This window comes from Vicugna pacos, chromosome 10 (genome assembly GCF_048564905.1).
Source record: "Vicugna pacos chromosome 10, VicPac4, whole genome shotgun sequence".
Taxonomy (NCBI): domain Eukaryota; kingdom Metazoa; phylum Chordata; class Mammalia; order Artiodactyla; family Camelidae; genus Vicugna; species Vicugna pacos.
In genome coordinates, this window is record NC_132996.1 from 66,692,737 (window position 1) to 66,708,584 (window position 15,848).

The 15,848-nt window shown below is 49.7% G+C and overlaps 1 protein-coding gene across 2 annotated transcripts; it reads right to left on the minus strand.

Annotated features, from left to right (window-relative positions):
- Positions 1-1,013: 1,013 nt before the first annotated feature.
- On the minus strand, positions 1,014-15,802 carry GANAB (glucosidase II alpha subunit). 2 transcript variants are annotated; one of them, XM_006214854.4, is made up of 25 exons: positions 15,699-15,802; positions 12,949-13,053; positions 12,692-12,800; positions 12,352-12,479; positions 9,665-9,844; positions 9,108-9,173; positions 8,251-8,320; positions 7,991-8,078; positions 7,808-7,904; positions 7,377-7,557; positions 6,633-6,786; positions 6,188-6,423; positions 5,979-6,105; positions 5,796-5,875; positions 5,405-5,548; positions 5,208-5,304; positions 4,834-4,935; positions 4,415-4,658; positions 3,468-3,532; positions 3,190-3,266; positions 3,005-3,079; positions 2,715-2,828; positions 2,479-2,591; positions 2,219-2,319; positions 1,014-2,101 (listed from the first exon to the last, which is right to left on the minus strand). In XM_006214854.4, exons 1-25 carry the CDS (start codon positions 15,734-15,736, stop codon positions 1,995-1,997), a joined length of 2,898 nt encoding a protein of 965 aa, XP_006214916.2. In that variant the 5' UTR covers positions 15,737-15,802; the 3' UTR covers positions 1,014-1,994. The 2 variants fall into 2 exon arrangements, with proteins under 2 accessions (XP_006214916.2, XP_006214917.2); XM_006214855.4 differs by lacking the exon at positions 9,108-9,173.
- Positions 15,803-15,848: the final 46 nt, after the last annotated feature.

Sequence of the window (15,848 nt, forward strand, 5' to 3'; positions counted from 1 at the left end):
GGGGACGTAGGAGTGGTTTTGAGACCCTCCCCTTGAACTCCAGCCCCTGTGCGGATTTTCTCCTTATATTCATTCACTCATTCATCAGTCACTGCACGCAGTAACAGTTGCTCAATAAATAACTTGTTAAACGAGTGAGTGAAATCTAGGGTCTATCATGTGCCAAGCCTGTGCTGTGTGTCTCCTACAATCCTCACCATAGTTCTTTGAGATAGATGGTATTGTCCCCATTTTACAGGTAAGTAACTAAGGTTTCCCAAAATTGTGTTCTCATTGTGCAGTTTTCTACGTCTCTTCTAGATACCTGACTCCAGGACTGTTTTCTCTGACCCACATTTCTTAAACAGATGAGGAGAGGGATGGGGGGAGGATGCGAAGGCAATGCCCTATCTCCCAGAGAATTAACTGGAAACATGTATTTTTCATTTAGTGGGATTTTTGTTTTGTTTTCTGAGGGGGAGGTACTTAGATTCTTTAAAATTTATTTTTAATGGAGGTACTGGGATTGAACCTAGGACCTCATGCACTCTGCTACTGAGCTATACACTCCCCCAAACTGGAAGTATTTCTTGAGCTGCAGGCATAAGCCATCCTGAGTAGTCATCTTTCTTAAAAAACAAAAACTAGTTTCTTGTAAAATAATCTCTAGGACTTGTGTTCAGTCTACAAAATGGAAACTACTTCCTATCACAAAGCATTTTCCTAAAACATTAGGGAAAAATTTTTTACTACTAGCTAAAGAGACGCAGTCTTCAGTGTGAGAACATCTGATACACAGCTATTACTATTCAAGAGGGACCCAACAGCTCTGGTGACCACTATTAACTAGGCTACTAAAATCTGCTCCCCTTGCTGGGCTCCTCTATGAAAATATTAGCGTCCAGCAAGCTGAAGAAGGCTTGCACTCACTCATTTTACTGAATGAGGCTTACACTGAAGCTAAATGAAAATGTCAGGCCCTCCGGCTTCTGAGTCTGTGGTTCAGGCCAGAACTAGAATCCAGACACCAACAGTTATTTATGGTTTATTTCTTTATTGTTTCTCCTTTTATCAAAACCTGTCACAGCTGGGGGCCAAGAGGAAGTAAAAAAAACCTCCCACAAATATTCCCCCTCATCCCCAGTTAGTCCTCCCCCATCCCCCACCCAGGGCTTTGGGCCAGCCCTGGGCACACATGATCATCTCCCCCCACCCTCAGCCTTCGCCCAGCAATAAATACAGGTGATCCTGATTTGATGAAACCACAACTGATTTCTCCATCTTGAATGCCCCTCAGAGGGACAAAATTTTAGGAGGCAAAAGAAGTTTTGCCCATCCCCTCTTAAGGAGTGGAAACTTCTTTCCCCCAAGGGACAGGGGGAGGTAGAACTGCCCCTGTCAGAACTGCAGCAGCTCTAGAAAGAAGCAGGGAGTGGAAAGGTTGGGAGGCCAGGGAAGAGGATGTTTTCCAGCAACCTCACTCCTTTGATCCATTTGTCCCTTAGCAGGGTAAGGGGTGGTCCCAGTGTATCAGTGGGGCATAAAAAGGGGAGGGCTGACAGAGAAGAGCCAGGAAGAAGGAATAAAGCAGTTTGGTGGGGAGGGAAGGGGAAGGTGAAAGGAGCCCTAAAGCTCACTGCCCTCAATCTTCTTCCAAGAAATTGCATCAACACACAAGAGACATGAATGGAGACGGTCTGAAGGAGATTCAGGGCCTCTAAAAGAAAAGAGAAGGGAGCAAGGGCCCTGTGGTCCCCAGGTCTTCACAGGTCAATGTGCTCCAGTTAGAGCAACAGAGTACTGGGGGATGAAGGGGGATTTGGTGTCGTGGGGTGGGAGAGGTCAGGAGATCACAAAGGAATTCAGAGCCCAGGGACAGCCCTCTCATCCTGCCCAGATGTTGGCAGAATCTGGATCGTGGTATAAGAAAGGTGAAGCCTGGGGAAAGCCAAATTCCAAGGCAGAAGGAAGAGTAACTCTCATCACCACTGCATCCCACCCCCACATCCCTTGGGTTATCGCAGGTGAATACTCCAGTCGGATGCCACATTGACACCAGGCTTGCGCAGGATCAACACAGAGGTCTCAGGGTCATGCTGGAAGGACAGGCGGCTTTCAGATCCTGGTAGAGGAAGAAGAAAGAGTGCCATAGTCATAGCAACTACTTTCCTACAGGCAGGGGGGTCCCCGACCCTGCTCCTGCTTCCCCTCCTTCCCTACTCAGGGGCAGACCACTCACCTTCTGTCTGGAGTACCACACTTGCTGGCTTTCCAGCCCCTATTATCACCACCCGCTCAATCCAGATTGGTGTCTCAAAGTGGCCTTTAGGGTCTGCTGAGCTGGAGGAAGCAAAAATGGATACCCATCAGGAAAAAACATGTCAGAGAAGGAGGGGAGCAGAGCAAGACCATGATACAAGAAAAGGGCACAGGAGCTGTAAGCATCCCTGAGGCACAGCCTCCTCCTCCTCCAGAGGCTGCCAAGGAATACCTCTTTACCTGGAGACAAGGGTGTTGCCAGAGAATGAGAATCGACGCAGCAGGAACTCATGGCGAGTCTCATAGTTGAACGTGTGCCCATCATCTAGAAAGAGCTCTCCTTGGGCTGTACCCTGAGCAGGAAAGTGGGATAGGTGAGAGCCTGAGTCCAAGAGGGAGTGAGGAGCACATCCCCAGGGGACTGAATCCAGGAAGGTAAGCAGTTGGTTGAGGAGGCTCCCTGCCTATGTGCTCACCTGGAGGCTGAGTGCAACAAAAAGAGTGATGGGGTCATTCTTCATACAGTCTGAAGAACGCCGCACTCGCATCCATCTTGGCACTATTGTCCCTCCACGCTGGAACACGGGGATCTAGGGCAAGAGCAGTGCTGGGATGATGTAGCCCTGCTGTTGGATCCTGGGCCCTGCACCATCTTCTGCTCTTGCACATCTGTGCCCCTAAGGAACTAGACTCCAAAGTATACACTCTCTCCCCTTCTGGAAACCTACAGGCAGATGGAGCTGGTAGCTAAACCAGGCATACTCACACTGCTTAGAGTTACAGGCAGGTACAGGGTCTGGGGGCCATGATGCTTCTGGTAGCTCTGAATGTCATACCACACCTGTGGGTGGCAGGGGATATATTTGGTCACTCACTGCACAGAGGACTCCTATCCTATTTACCCTCCTTGACCTCCACCATCTTTCCCCACCACACCTTTCCTTAACTCACCTCCCCTTGGCCAGGCAGATAGACCTGCACGCCATGAGCCCCAGAGTCTGATACAGGGTGAACCAGCATTGCATCCCCTAAAACACAGCAGAATCAACTCTGATTCGGGGAGATCAGTTCCCGGAGAGGGAGCCCCAAAGCGCCCACCCTCTTGCACCAGTGGCCTCACTCCTCCCTCCCTGGGCATCCACAGACATATCTCCACAAACAGTGCTTGCTTCTTCTCGGCCCTATCCCAACCCACCACCAACTGTCCCCCTGTCCTCCCCGTTTCTCACCGAGCAGGAACTGATCATCTATACTGAAGGTGGTCACATCCTGAGGATAATGCACCCATAGGGGCCTAGGAAGGAAGCAAGACAAGAAAGGAAGATCCTTGCTGTTTTGGCAGAAGTCAGAGATGCTGCCCCCAAGAACTGGCAATAAGAACAGCACAGGAGTAAGCACCCCGGAGCTGGCAGCCTGACAGCCCAGCAGGTTTAAGGTCTCAGCTACACAACCTCACTTTGGTCTAGTCATTTAACTTCCTAACCCATCTCCCTGCCTCCTCCTCCCCTGCCCCGTCTGGAAACACAGCGACCTTCAAATGGCCACTTCATTATTCTGGTCTGAAGAGCCCTCCAGGATCAGGTCGAATTTTCCACTCCACCTCATCCCCTAACCTCTCCCTCTGGTTCCTTACCCCCGAGACACACTGGGTTTTTTTCCTACTCCTGGAACACAACAAGACTCATTTCCATTTCATAATTTTTGCACTTGCGGTCTCCCCTGCTTGGAACATTCTTCCTCCAGATTATAAAAGTCTATCTTACTCATCAGTCAGGCCTCATCTCTACATGGCCTGTTGGTGGAACCTAATTTCATTACCCTGTTCCATTTTTTTCAAAGAACTTGTCGGTGTTGGCAGTTTTCTTATTTACATGTTTGTTTACATATCTCTGTCTTCCTCCCAACAATGTAAGTTCCACAAGGACAGGACACTTGTCTGAACCGTTTCAAGCTTTCAGGATAGTGATGGATAATGCCTGGTATGTCATAAGCACTCAGTAACACTTACTGCTGTTCACCCCTATTGGTCTCTTCTTATTCTTGACCTTAAAATCAGATTGGCCTACTTTAAAAGGCCCTGATGAGTGAAGAAAGAGTCCCAGAGACGGAGCCCAGGCCCCACTGTCTCCCAGCGACCCCAGCCCACACTCTACACACACCCAGCTGAATGCCTTACCTCATGACGGGAATCCCTTCACGATGAGACTGATAGAAGAGGGTGTACCAGAAGGGCAGCAAAGAATATCGCTGGCCCAAGGCATCTCGGATTATGTCATGGTACTGAGATGGTAACAGCCACGGCTCTCGCCGGCCAGTGTCCAAGTGGGCATGTGCCCGGAAGAATGGCTGGTAGGCACCCATCTGGTACCAGCGCACAAGCAGCTCTGGCTCTGGATTTTTGAAGAAGCCGCCCACATCCGCTGGAGAGGGGAGGGAGGAAGCAGGTTGGAAAAGAAGGGGAAGGAGGGCTACTGCCTTAGGAGCCCTCCAAGGCCCTACCCTTGACTCTCCGTTCTCTGCTCCTGCCTCAGTTTTGTACCCTCTACCTTGCTCCTCTCTCGTCAAACCAAGACCCCAAATTCCTCCCCTTCTCACCCCCACAGAAGGAAAGTCCGACCAGCGCCAAGCTGAGACACATAGGAATAGAGATCTTCAGATGCTCCCATTCAGCAGTGTTGTCCCCTGTCCACACGGCTCCTGAGGAAGACAAGAAGAAGGACGCTTGCAAACAGTTAAGGGGCTCAGTCTTTTATACAGTTGACCTCTCTGACCTGCCACATCTGCTCTGAGGCCCCCAAGGTCCTGCTGAAGATGGGAGAGTTGACAAGAGCACTAGAATGGGGACTGGACCTCCCACTCCTTGCTTCCCTTCAAGCACACAGCTGGAAGAGGTGCACACCTCTCTGGGACAGATTTCTCCAAGAACCAGGCCCAGGTCCCTCTGTCACTGCTCTATTCTCCAATCTTACCAAAGCGCTGGGAGCCAGCGAAGAAAGCCCTACTCAGGACAAAGGGGCGTTCTATGCCTCCAGAGCGCAGCACCAGCCCATCAGCAGTCGCCATGTGCTGCGTGGGAAGAGGAAAGAGGACGCACAGTGAGGAGCAAAAGCCAGCTGTCACTGATGCAAGTTCCCGGCCCCTGGTCTTTCCTCTCCCAGCCCCTTACCACGTAGAGGCCATAGAGGTTATGCACGTCTCGGTGCTCCCAGCCCCCATGATGCTGGGCATCTTTGAGCATGGTAACCTCAGGACCATTGAATACGGATGGTTCGTTCATGTCATTCCAGATATAGAGGTTGGGAGCTGAGCCCTGAGAAGAGACAGAAAATGGGGACAGAGGACAGAAGGGAGGAAGAAGACAAACTGTGAGCAGAGAGCTCCTAGGAATCCCGAAAGATTCATTTTTCAGGGCCCTCCCAGGATCATCAAGGCCCCCTATTGCATAAGCCCCCCTATCTTATAAGCAACCAACCATAGCAGGGTTGGTGAGCAGAGAATGACTGATCCCAGGAGGCAGCAGGGAAACACAGAGGCAGGTCGGGGAGGGGCTGCCATACCTCGTAATTGTCAAAGCTGAACATGTTAGCCCACCAGGCCCTCATCCTGGGATTGGTGAAATCAGGGTAACCAGCTGAGCCTAGAAAAAGTCAAGGGTGGCTTTCAACTCCCAAGGGGCAAAATGGCCTCCATTCTACCTCCTTGGTCTCCCAACAGCCTTCCTCAATTATGAGCCCACCTACCTGGCCAGCACCAGCCCTCATAGTCAGAGCCATCCCGGGTTTTAACATACAGACCCAGGCTCTGTAACTCTTCATGTACACGGTAGCCAGAAGCCACCTTGATGTGGGGGTCCACAATGGCCACCAGCTGGGGGAAAGGAATATGGGTGGTCAGAGTTCTCCAAGGCTATTATGCCTGAGAAAACCAACCACAGCTTCAGCTCTCTTACCTTCCGTCTCTTGGAGGCCAAATGCTCAAGCATGGAGAGGGGCTGGGGGAAACGGCTAGGGTCCCAGGTGAAGTACCGCTTGCCATCAGCATGCTCAATGTCCAGCCAGATGACATCGCAGGGCATGTTGTGATCATCAAAGCCCTGATTGACTTCCAGAACATCAGCCTCGTCCCGGTAGTTCCAGCGGCTCTGGTGGTAGCCGAGGGAGAAGAGCGGGGGCAATGCCTGGGTGCCTGTAGGTTCAGTGAGGGACGGGAGTCACAGTGGGGTCAGGCTCAACATGGGGCCAATGGGGATGCCCAGAAATCAAGGGAGGTGAAAGGGCATGAGACTATAGAGATCAGGCCGAGGCAAGGGACTTCTGAAAATGCAGTCACCCCTCTCAAGAAGACAAGGGCCAGCGAAGGAGGCTGTAGGTTGACAGAGTAGGGACGCCACGTACCTGTGAGACTAGCGTACTGCCGGAAGACGTCAGAGATGGAGGGCCCAAGCAGCAGGAAGACATCGATGATGCCACTCTCCGACATCCAGCGAACATCTGTCTGTGGGGTCTCCCCAGAGCCCTGGAGGTAGTCTAGCATTTTCCCAAACAGGGTCTGTAGAGGGAACCAGACAGAGCTCCCACACCACCCTCTCACTTCCCAACCCAAAGACAAAGCAGCAGTGTTCTCCGCAGAGGCCCCACACAGCTGGCTCCTTGAGTCACTTTGGGCTGAGATTAAATGAGGTTTTCCTGGACCCCATCATAAGCAGCACTGCCCCCATTCCCAGCATGTGAGGGCTGCATTTCCTTCTTAGCACTTACCACCACTGAACTAATTTTGCCCTCTTTGTCACCTGTTCAACCTCTGTCTTCCTCCTTGAGAGTGAGGACCTTTCCTACCTCACTAAGCAATGCATTCCCAGCACCTAGAAAAGTGTCTAGCTCACAGTGCATACTCAATAATAAACATACTGATAATAAATGCAGAAATGAACCTTCCCCAGGAGTGTGTGTCTTCTGGGAGCGACCAGGGAACTCATATGCTGCTCACCAGGCCCAGGGCCCCTCTCTCACCCAATCCTTAAACAGGTATCCAAACAGGCCACCCTGCCAGCCTCTTCAAAGCACATGCCCCTACCGAACTCCTTTGTCTCAAGGCCTGACAACTCCCTCCCTTATTGCTCCCCATGGCCAGGCTCTCACCTTCCCTGCAGTGTTGGAGGATATGTCAACCCAGGTCTCCGCAGCGTTGAGCCAGAAGATGCCCAGGTCCCGATGAGGGCTGTGTGCCAAGAGCACAGGCACAGACCCGTACAGGGCCATGGGGTTGTACAGCTCATACTGGAATACATCCAAATTGTAGAGGCGATACGGCTCCCCACCCCTGCAGGCAGAAAGACAGACTGGCACCGGGCCATGACACAAACAGCCCTCAACCCACAGACACGGATGAGGACTAAGAACTGGCCCCTCTGCCCTTTCTCCACGCAGAATTTCCTGATCGCCAAAGGTGCTCTGGGCACAGGAAGTGATCCGTGCCTTTCTAGAGTAGCCAATCTGTGTGCACATCTCCCACAGCCCTGACTTGTGACCCCTTTCCTCCCCCCATATCCTGATGTCACCGTGGGACTCACTCAGTGACCTTCAGCCTCAGGTTGTCTGCATGCTCGGGGATCCCATACACATGCTCCATGCCTGGCAGAGAGAAGTCCAAACCCACAGAAGTGGGGCCTGGAAGGAAAGCACAAGATGAGCTCCAGAGCTTCTGCTTGGTGAGGACTCCCTGCACCCCTGCCCAAGGCTCCCCAGCCCCTCACCATAGGGCTTGCTGTCAGAGTGAGTTTTGAATGTCTCTTCCCAGGCTCCTGGCTCATCTTTCTCTGCCTTCCCCTGGGTCTCCTCTGGCTGGAAGGAGGAAAGCAGACCACTACCCAATCATACCAGTCCTCTCTCTTTCCCCATCTGTTTTCTAAATCCCATCCCTGATAGCCAGACTAAGCTCAAATTTCTCATGGGCCTTTCCCCTCCAGCCTCCCAGCCAGCCCTGTGCTCCAACCACCCACCCCCATCAACTTGCCTTGTCACCATCCCCAGGTGTTTCCTCGGGCTGGGCCCCATCGCCCTCAGCTGGGTCTTTTGATCCTTGCCTGGAAGGTAGGAGAGCTGTCTGCTCCAATCCAGAGAGGGCAGGGATGAGGGGCTAGTGGAAGGAGGGGTGAGGGAATAGAGAGCCAAGGGTCCAAAGGAACGAAGGCATTGGAGGAAGGGACTGAATGTTAAAGCTTGGAGGGGAAACCCCAGTGTGCAAAGGATGGGAAAAGAAATGAGAAAGGGAAGTGGGGAGTAAATGCCACCAGGAGGTGCCTTCCACACACAGGCCGAACCACCAGCCTCTGCCAGCATTCCAGGAGGACAGGCAGGCAGGTTCAAGGGCCTGGGTTTGGAATGCCAGTCCTGGCCCTGCTGCCTCCACCAAGGGACTCTGGCCCCAACTTCCCTCACTGGGCCTCAGCCTCTTGGCCGTCACAGGGTTTTGCAAAGGCAGGTGGATTATAACTATGGTCAAGCCTCTACAGATATACAAGGGACACAAACAAAAGGTTCTGCCAAAGAATGCTTTCAAGGGCAGCTGGCAAGCAGCTCTGCCCAGGGCCTCAGCGCACCCCAGCTGAGAGCCAGGAACCCCAGTAATAGGCAGCATCTCTCCGCCCCTTGGCAAAGCAAGAAGCTCCCTACACTCCTCAAGGATTTCCTTCTCCCAGGGTGCTCCCAGCCAGAGGAACAGGGAATAGTGACCAGAGGCCATACAGCTGGGGAAAGAGGAGTGAATGAAGGGCAGGGCATGGAAGGGTCTGGGGCATCTTCCCTGGGGGCCAGAGTGAAGGGCGGGTAAAGGCAGAGGAATAGATACAGTACCAGTGGCCATGGATTTACCTAGAGAAAAGGTTCTTGATCTTATCCCAAATGCTACCGAGCGTGAGACTAACTTTATCCGAGAAACTGGGGCAGGAGGAAATGGGTAAGGGAAGGGAAAAGGAGGCACAAAACCAACACAAAAACAGAAACATAAAAGTGAGTTTCAGTCGACAAACTTCCAGAGATGGGGTGGGGGGAGAAATTAAAAACAAAAAACAAAACAAAAACAAAAAAACAACAACAAAAAAAAAAAAAAAGGAAGAAAATAAATCCGGGAAATGTGATGGTGTGAAAGGGGGAAGAGGGAAAGGCAGACCTAGGCAGGCCTCCCAGAGGAGGTGCCCAGGGTACAGCTCAGGGACAAAAGTGACTGCCTCCTGATCTGTACAGGAAATGGAGAAAACTGCAACCCAGGTCTACTTCCTGCCTTCCCTGACGGTCAGTGTCTCCCAGCACCCAACCCCTACCTGGCTGTACTACCACCCTGACTCCTCCAGGTGGCCCAGTGCCAGGCCCTACGACACCCCTAGGTTCCTTCACACTAGGTCTCCTTCAGTCCTGACCCCTGTACTCACGAGACCCTGGGGGCCCTCTGGTGCTCAAACTCTAAGAGTCCTCGGGCATTGACACTGAGCAGAAGGCTGCGGTCCTCCAACAGATCGAGGCGGAATGGCCGTGCTGTCAAGATGATTTTGTAGGGTCCCTCAGCCATGGTTAGCTCCACACTGTTGTCATCCTGGCCAGAGACAGAAAGCCTGGGAAAGATATCAAAAGGGCATAAAGCAGTGCAAAGGGCCAGGAATAGTCACAACACTTCTGAAGAGACGGGACCTGCTAAAAGCTATACAGGCAGTGTGGTGATAGTACAGGGATAGACAAGCTGACCAAAGGAACCAAATAAAGAGCCTGGAAACAGACCCACACATACTTAGAACTTTGAAATGTAACAGGTAGCACGGCTGTTCAGTGAGGTCAGGAGGACTATCCAATAATGGAGAGGAAACACAGATTTTCTGTGTAAGAAAAAAATGGTATCACATTCCTATCTCATACCAAAAACAAATATCAACTCCAGACAGATTATGACAAAATTTAGAAGTAAATCTTTAGAAGAAAATATAAAGAAAATATTTTTCTGACTCTGAGGTAGAGAAGGATTATTTAAACACAACTTAGAAGATGCTAACAACAGAAGGTAAGAGACTGATATACCAGACAACATAAAATTCAGAATAAAATTCAGAATTTCTATTTATTGAAAGATATCTTTAAGGGTATCAAAACAGGAAAAAATCTGAGAACGTGTTCTAATCTTAAGGAAAGAGACTAAGGAAATATGACAGCTAAATATAAAATGGTATCCTGGATGGGATCATGAAGAAAAAAAAGGACATTAGGTAAAACCTAAAGAAATCTGAATAAAATATGTACTTTAAGCTACATGGGTAACATTATATAACACAGGAAATATAGCCAATATTTTATAATACCTGTAAGTGGAGTATAACCTTTAAAAATTGTGAATCACTAAGCTGTACACCTATAACTTACATAATATTGTACATCAACTATACTTCAATTAACAAAATAAGAACTTCAGTTATTAACAAGGTATCAGTTCACCAGGTATGACACATATACCACAGTAATGTCAACAAGTAGGGGAAAACAACTGTACAGGGCCTACAATAACTCTCATAATATTCTTGAAACTTTCCTATAAATCGAAAACTATTCTAAAATAAGAAAATTTTTTTCAAGACACCTTTAGGAAAGTAAAAAAATAAGCTACAACCTGGGAAAGGACAGCTGCAATACACGTAAGTGATAAAGAGTTGGTATCAAGACTAATGAATTTCTACAAATCAGCAAGGGTAAGTAACATAAAAGGAAAACGAACAGAGCTGTGAATTTCCATTTCACAGAACAGTAAACCACAATGACAGATAAACACAGACATGCTCAATTTCATCAATCAACTGGGAAAGACAAGCACACCAAGACCACCACATGATATCATCCTATAGCCATTCCATTGACAAAAATTAAGTCCAGTAGTACCAACAGCTGGAGAGGATGCAGTTCAATAAACCCCTTGTATATTGGTAGTGGAAGTGTAAATTGGTAAGCCACTTTGGCTTTATCTTAGAAAGTTGATTATTTCCATATTTTACAACCCTGCAGCTCTCCTAGCTGTATAGCAAAGAGAAACTCCTGCACAGGGACACCAGAGACATGGACAAGAATGTTCACGCCAATGCTCTGAACAGCAAAACACTGGAAACCACCCAAATGCCCATCAACACAGAAATGGAAAAATAAGTTGGGATATACTCATATAACACAATATTACACAGCAGTAAAAATGAATTTCTAAAGCTACACACAACAGATTTATACATAATTAGGTGAAAAAGAAAATCCCAAAAGGCCATATTCGCTGAGATACTTTTCCTATAAAGCTCAAAAACACATAATTTATTGCTTAGGCACATGTACACAAGTATGTGTACGTTATGTATGTGCTTACATACATATACACATGATACTGTAAGAATAAAAAAGAAAAACAAGGGAATAAACAAGTTCAGAATAACAATCACCTCTGAAGTCAGGGGTACAGGATATTGAGAAGTACATACTTGGGTTGGGTGAAGGGTTTATGTTATTTTCTAAATTATATTCTTAACAGAGTCATGCATGGTATAATGATGACAATGTGTCATGACCCAAGAATTTGAGTAGTTCTATTCTGAAAATCTGAGGAGAAGAGAGAAAGAAGGGAGGGAAGGGAGGAGAAATACAGGGGAAAAAAGAAAGAAAAGAAGAAAAGGAAAGGTAAGGAAGGAAGGAAGAAAGAAAAAGAAAGAGAAAAAGAAAAGAGGAAAGAAAGAAGGAAAGGAAGAAAAGAAAGATGAGAGGAGACAAGACAAGAAAGGGAGACGAGAAGGGAAGGGAAGGGATCAGCCACAGACACAATTCCTGGAGGGCAAGCTCCATGGCCTTGTTTATTTCCTCTTACATCGCCAACACCTCGCCCAGGCCTGGCCCAGAAGAGGAAGCAACATGTGTCTGCTAAATAAATGATGATAAAGGATGAGAGAGAAAATCAATGAAACAGGAGATAGAGATGGGGGAAGGCTGAGGAGAGCGGCAAGGTACTAGTCAGCTTTATCCCAACGTGGAAAAGAGAATCAGTTGTCAAATAAAGGCTCATTAGGAAGCAGAAAAGAGCCATGGATATGTCTCAGGAAAAATTTACCGAGCTGTGGGGGGATCAGCCACCAAGACGTCTGGCACACGGTATCGGGGCCGCCGGGGCTCTAGTTCATCAATCCTGATCCGGGTCATGTTCTTTTGAAGCCCCTGGAGCTCCAGTACCAGCAGCACCTGTGGAGGCAGAGATGTGAGTCTGGACAAAGGAAAAGGCTACCCCATGGAATGTCCTCTGAAGCCATTTCCCTCCTGAGGGGTCTCCTCCTACTAGCCCTTTGCCTAAGGGATCTGAGTAAATATTAGATGTTGGCTACCTGTTCCCCCTTACCGAATTACCCCTCAGCCATCTCCCCACCCCTACCAGATTCTTCCTTTTCTCCCCTGACCTTGGTGACCTCGTTGATCAGATGAACTGTGAGGGCATCAGGACCAAGCTGCAGAGAGTCCAGCAAGGCTCGGTATGGAGAGTGGCCTGGCCGTATGCTTCGCTGTCTCCTGCCAAGTGAAATGACTGAGAAGGTGGGAGGGTACCCCAAGGCCCCTAAGCCCTTCTATCAGTTGCAGTGCCCCAGGCTACCTCACCTGCCACAGACACCTCCCACATTACTCTACTTCCCATTCCAGTCTCCCAGAAATATCATACTTGCAGAAGGAGCTCTCTTCACAGGTCTTAAAGTTGCTTCTATCCACAGCAAGGGTAATTCCCAGGCAGACCCCCAAACAAGCCAGTACCAAACCTGTCCAAGACCTAAGGGGAAAAAAGACAAAGAGGGAACAATCAGCAGAGTCGGAAAGGGCCGCAGATTTAGAGGTGGCGGCCTCTTCCCACCACAACCCTAAGAGGGGATAAAGATGGGAGTCCCCATTAAACAAAAGAAGGCAGAGTGGACATGGGGTTAAGTGTCAGGCCTGAGGAGTTGGCTCACTTACACCTTCCCTTCAAAAGGCAGAGGAAGTGGACAAAGGATCTTTGGCCTTCAGAGGCCCTGGTATTGACTCAGGTTACATCAGTCTCTCAGAGGAAAGGAACAGTAACAGCCAGTCCCAGGGGAACTGGTGGTACCATGTGTGTGGAACAGAGAAACAAAGTAAACTATGTCTTTCCAGCAGCAAGACATTGGGTGGAGCTACAGGGAAAAAGTTAAAAGATGTGCCCTCAGTTAGCCGGCTGGTCACAGTTCCTAGGGTCCTAACATCCCTAAAACCCTAGCCATCCTGTCCCTCTGATCGCTACTCCGTTATCTTTGACATAAGGCACCATCATCACTACCAAAGCTTGAAAAGAATGTAAGAGCTAACCTGTACTGAGTTCTAAAGTACCCCAAGGTCCTGGCTAACCACTTTAAAACCCAAATTTCCAGCTCCACCTGCAGTTTTCAATAGTGTCAATGCCCAGGTCTCTCCCCTATATTCTGATCTAATTGGTCTAAAGCGGGACCTGGACATCAATTTTTAAGAAGCTCCCTTAAACAATTCTAATGGGCAACCAGTGTTCCGACCCAATTCTTTATACACACTCTTTGTCCTTTCTTTCACTGTTTCCCTGGTGAATACAGGATTGGTTTTTTCCCAGATGGGAAAATTGAGGTATAAAAGGTTCAATAATTCATCCAAGATTGAACAGCCTGTATAAGGAGAAACTGGGACTGAACTCAGCTCTGCCTGACTCCGGAGCCCACGCACTTCATGATGCACAACACAGAGCACTAACCACTAGCAGGGCCTGCTTCATTGAGGACCATCACCCCAAGTTTACTACAGACTTGTCACTTCTCCAACATGACACTAAATGACAGACAAGGGGCTAACAGGCTTTACTTTGGAGGCTCTATTCATCCATTCTGAGTAAATCCTAAACAGGGGTTCTCAAATATTAATGTCTGTTAAAAAAAAGAATTACGTGCAGTGTTTATTATATGAAGATTCCCAGGCCCCAGGGAACCTGCATGTTAAACATGAGTGCCCAGTGACTGATGTAGGTAGTCTACGAGAACACTCTGAGAAGTGTATCCAACAGGGGAGAAAAAACCAAAACACAGGCTGCTCAGCATTAAAACTCTGCATTCTCCTAACAGGGTAACTAAAGAGTAGGGCCCACTATACACATTGTATCCAGCATTAGCCTCAGTATCTGCTTGAAAGCTAATCACCAGAAAGGAGATGACAGAACACAGTAAGCCCTCCAGTACCAGAAGAATGCACTAGGCAAGCCAGGCCAGACAGAAAGGTGAGGAAAACATCACACTTTGTAGTTTAATAGGCCAAGCAGGAACAAACAGTAGCAAGACAAGAAGAAATGCTACTAGAAAACTCAAAAGGTAGGCATGTGGCCCAGGTCCTGAGTGACTGCAGCAGACACCATGAGCCTCTGACCCCATGTCCACCCGCCCAAAGCAGCAGTAATCAAAGTACAGTGAGTTAAATACCCTCTGGAGTCCTATTTGCACAATAAAATGGGTTTGGAGAGATGCCAATGGGGATAGGATTTCTAAAAATCTTTCAGAAGTGACCTGCTGGAAGGCCCTAGGAACTCAGGGATGCCCTGAACGCTCCTGAGCAAGAGGTGGTCACAAGCCAAAGTCAGGAATGAGTCGAAGGGCAAGGTGCACCCGTTTATTGTTTCAGATCACAGGCATCCAGAGAGTCGGATTTACGATCCACGCTTTTTTCACCGACAGTACACGCCTCTCCCACCCCAGCACATCCGTTAGGTCCCGGTAAACACTTTGTGGCGCTGGTGACTGTTCCGAACCGTTTTTCCAGTAATATATAAACTCGAGAACGTAGACCAAACCATCGCTGTGTTTGAGCAACATCATCCAGACCGACTGTGAACTTATGGGCTCCTGCCCTAGCCGTGCCCAACGACCGTGACCACCGAACAATCCTGGTGTCCACGTGAAGACAAGGGCAGGGCAGGGTCCGGGGTTCTCGAGGGGAAGGCAAGAAAGGCCGTGCAGACGAGACCTCCGGCCGCGGTGCTTCCAGCCCGGCTGAGGGGCCGCAGGGCAGCAAGCTGCGTTCCTGAAAGCCAGGCCGCGTCTCGTCCCCCGCCCAGATGGCCCCGCGCACTGCAGGAAAGAGGCGGCAGCGTTAACCGCCACAAGCAGCGGGGGAGGGCGGCGGCTGAGAGCGGCCAAAACCAAGAGCGCACGGCTGCGGCCTTCTTGAGCCACCGGGCCGAAGTGGAGAATCCCAGGAACAAGGGCCCCCAACGCCGCGCGGATCTACCGCGAAGAGTCTGGGGGCACCTGAGGCCGCCTTCAGAGAAACAAAGGGTTCTCCCGAGGCCAGGGATGGCAAAGCCTCAAGAGAACATACAGGAAAGAGAGATAACGGGGTCTGGGGGTCTGGGGGCGTCCCGGGTGCGCCCCCGGGATCCGGTCTCCTCACCGCCTCCTACGCGCCTCCACAGCCGCTACCGCCGCCATCTTGTGCCGGGTTTGCTCCCTGACCCGGAGCTTCCCCTCCCCCAGGGCGCGTTTAGCCACGTACCTTAGCGCCCGCCCCTTCCGCCCTCCTGATTGGACCGACCAGACAGCT

Coding starts and splice junctions, on each gene's coding strand:
- GANAB (XM_006214854.4), bottom strand. CDS start 15,736: ATGGCGGCGGTAGCGGCTGTGGAGGCGCGTAGGAGGCG. Junction 9,845..12,351: donor GCTGATCCCCCCACAGCTCG/GTAAATTTTTCC, acceptor TATCTTTCCCAG/GCTTTCTGTCTCTGGCCAGG. Junction 3,080..3,189: donor ATCTGCCTGGCCAAGGGGAG/GTGAGTTAAGGA, acceptor TGCCACCCACAG/GTGTGGTATGACATTCAGAG.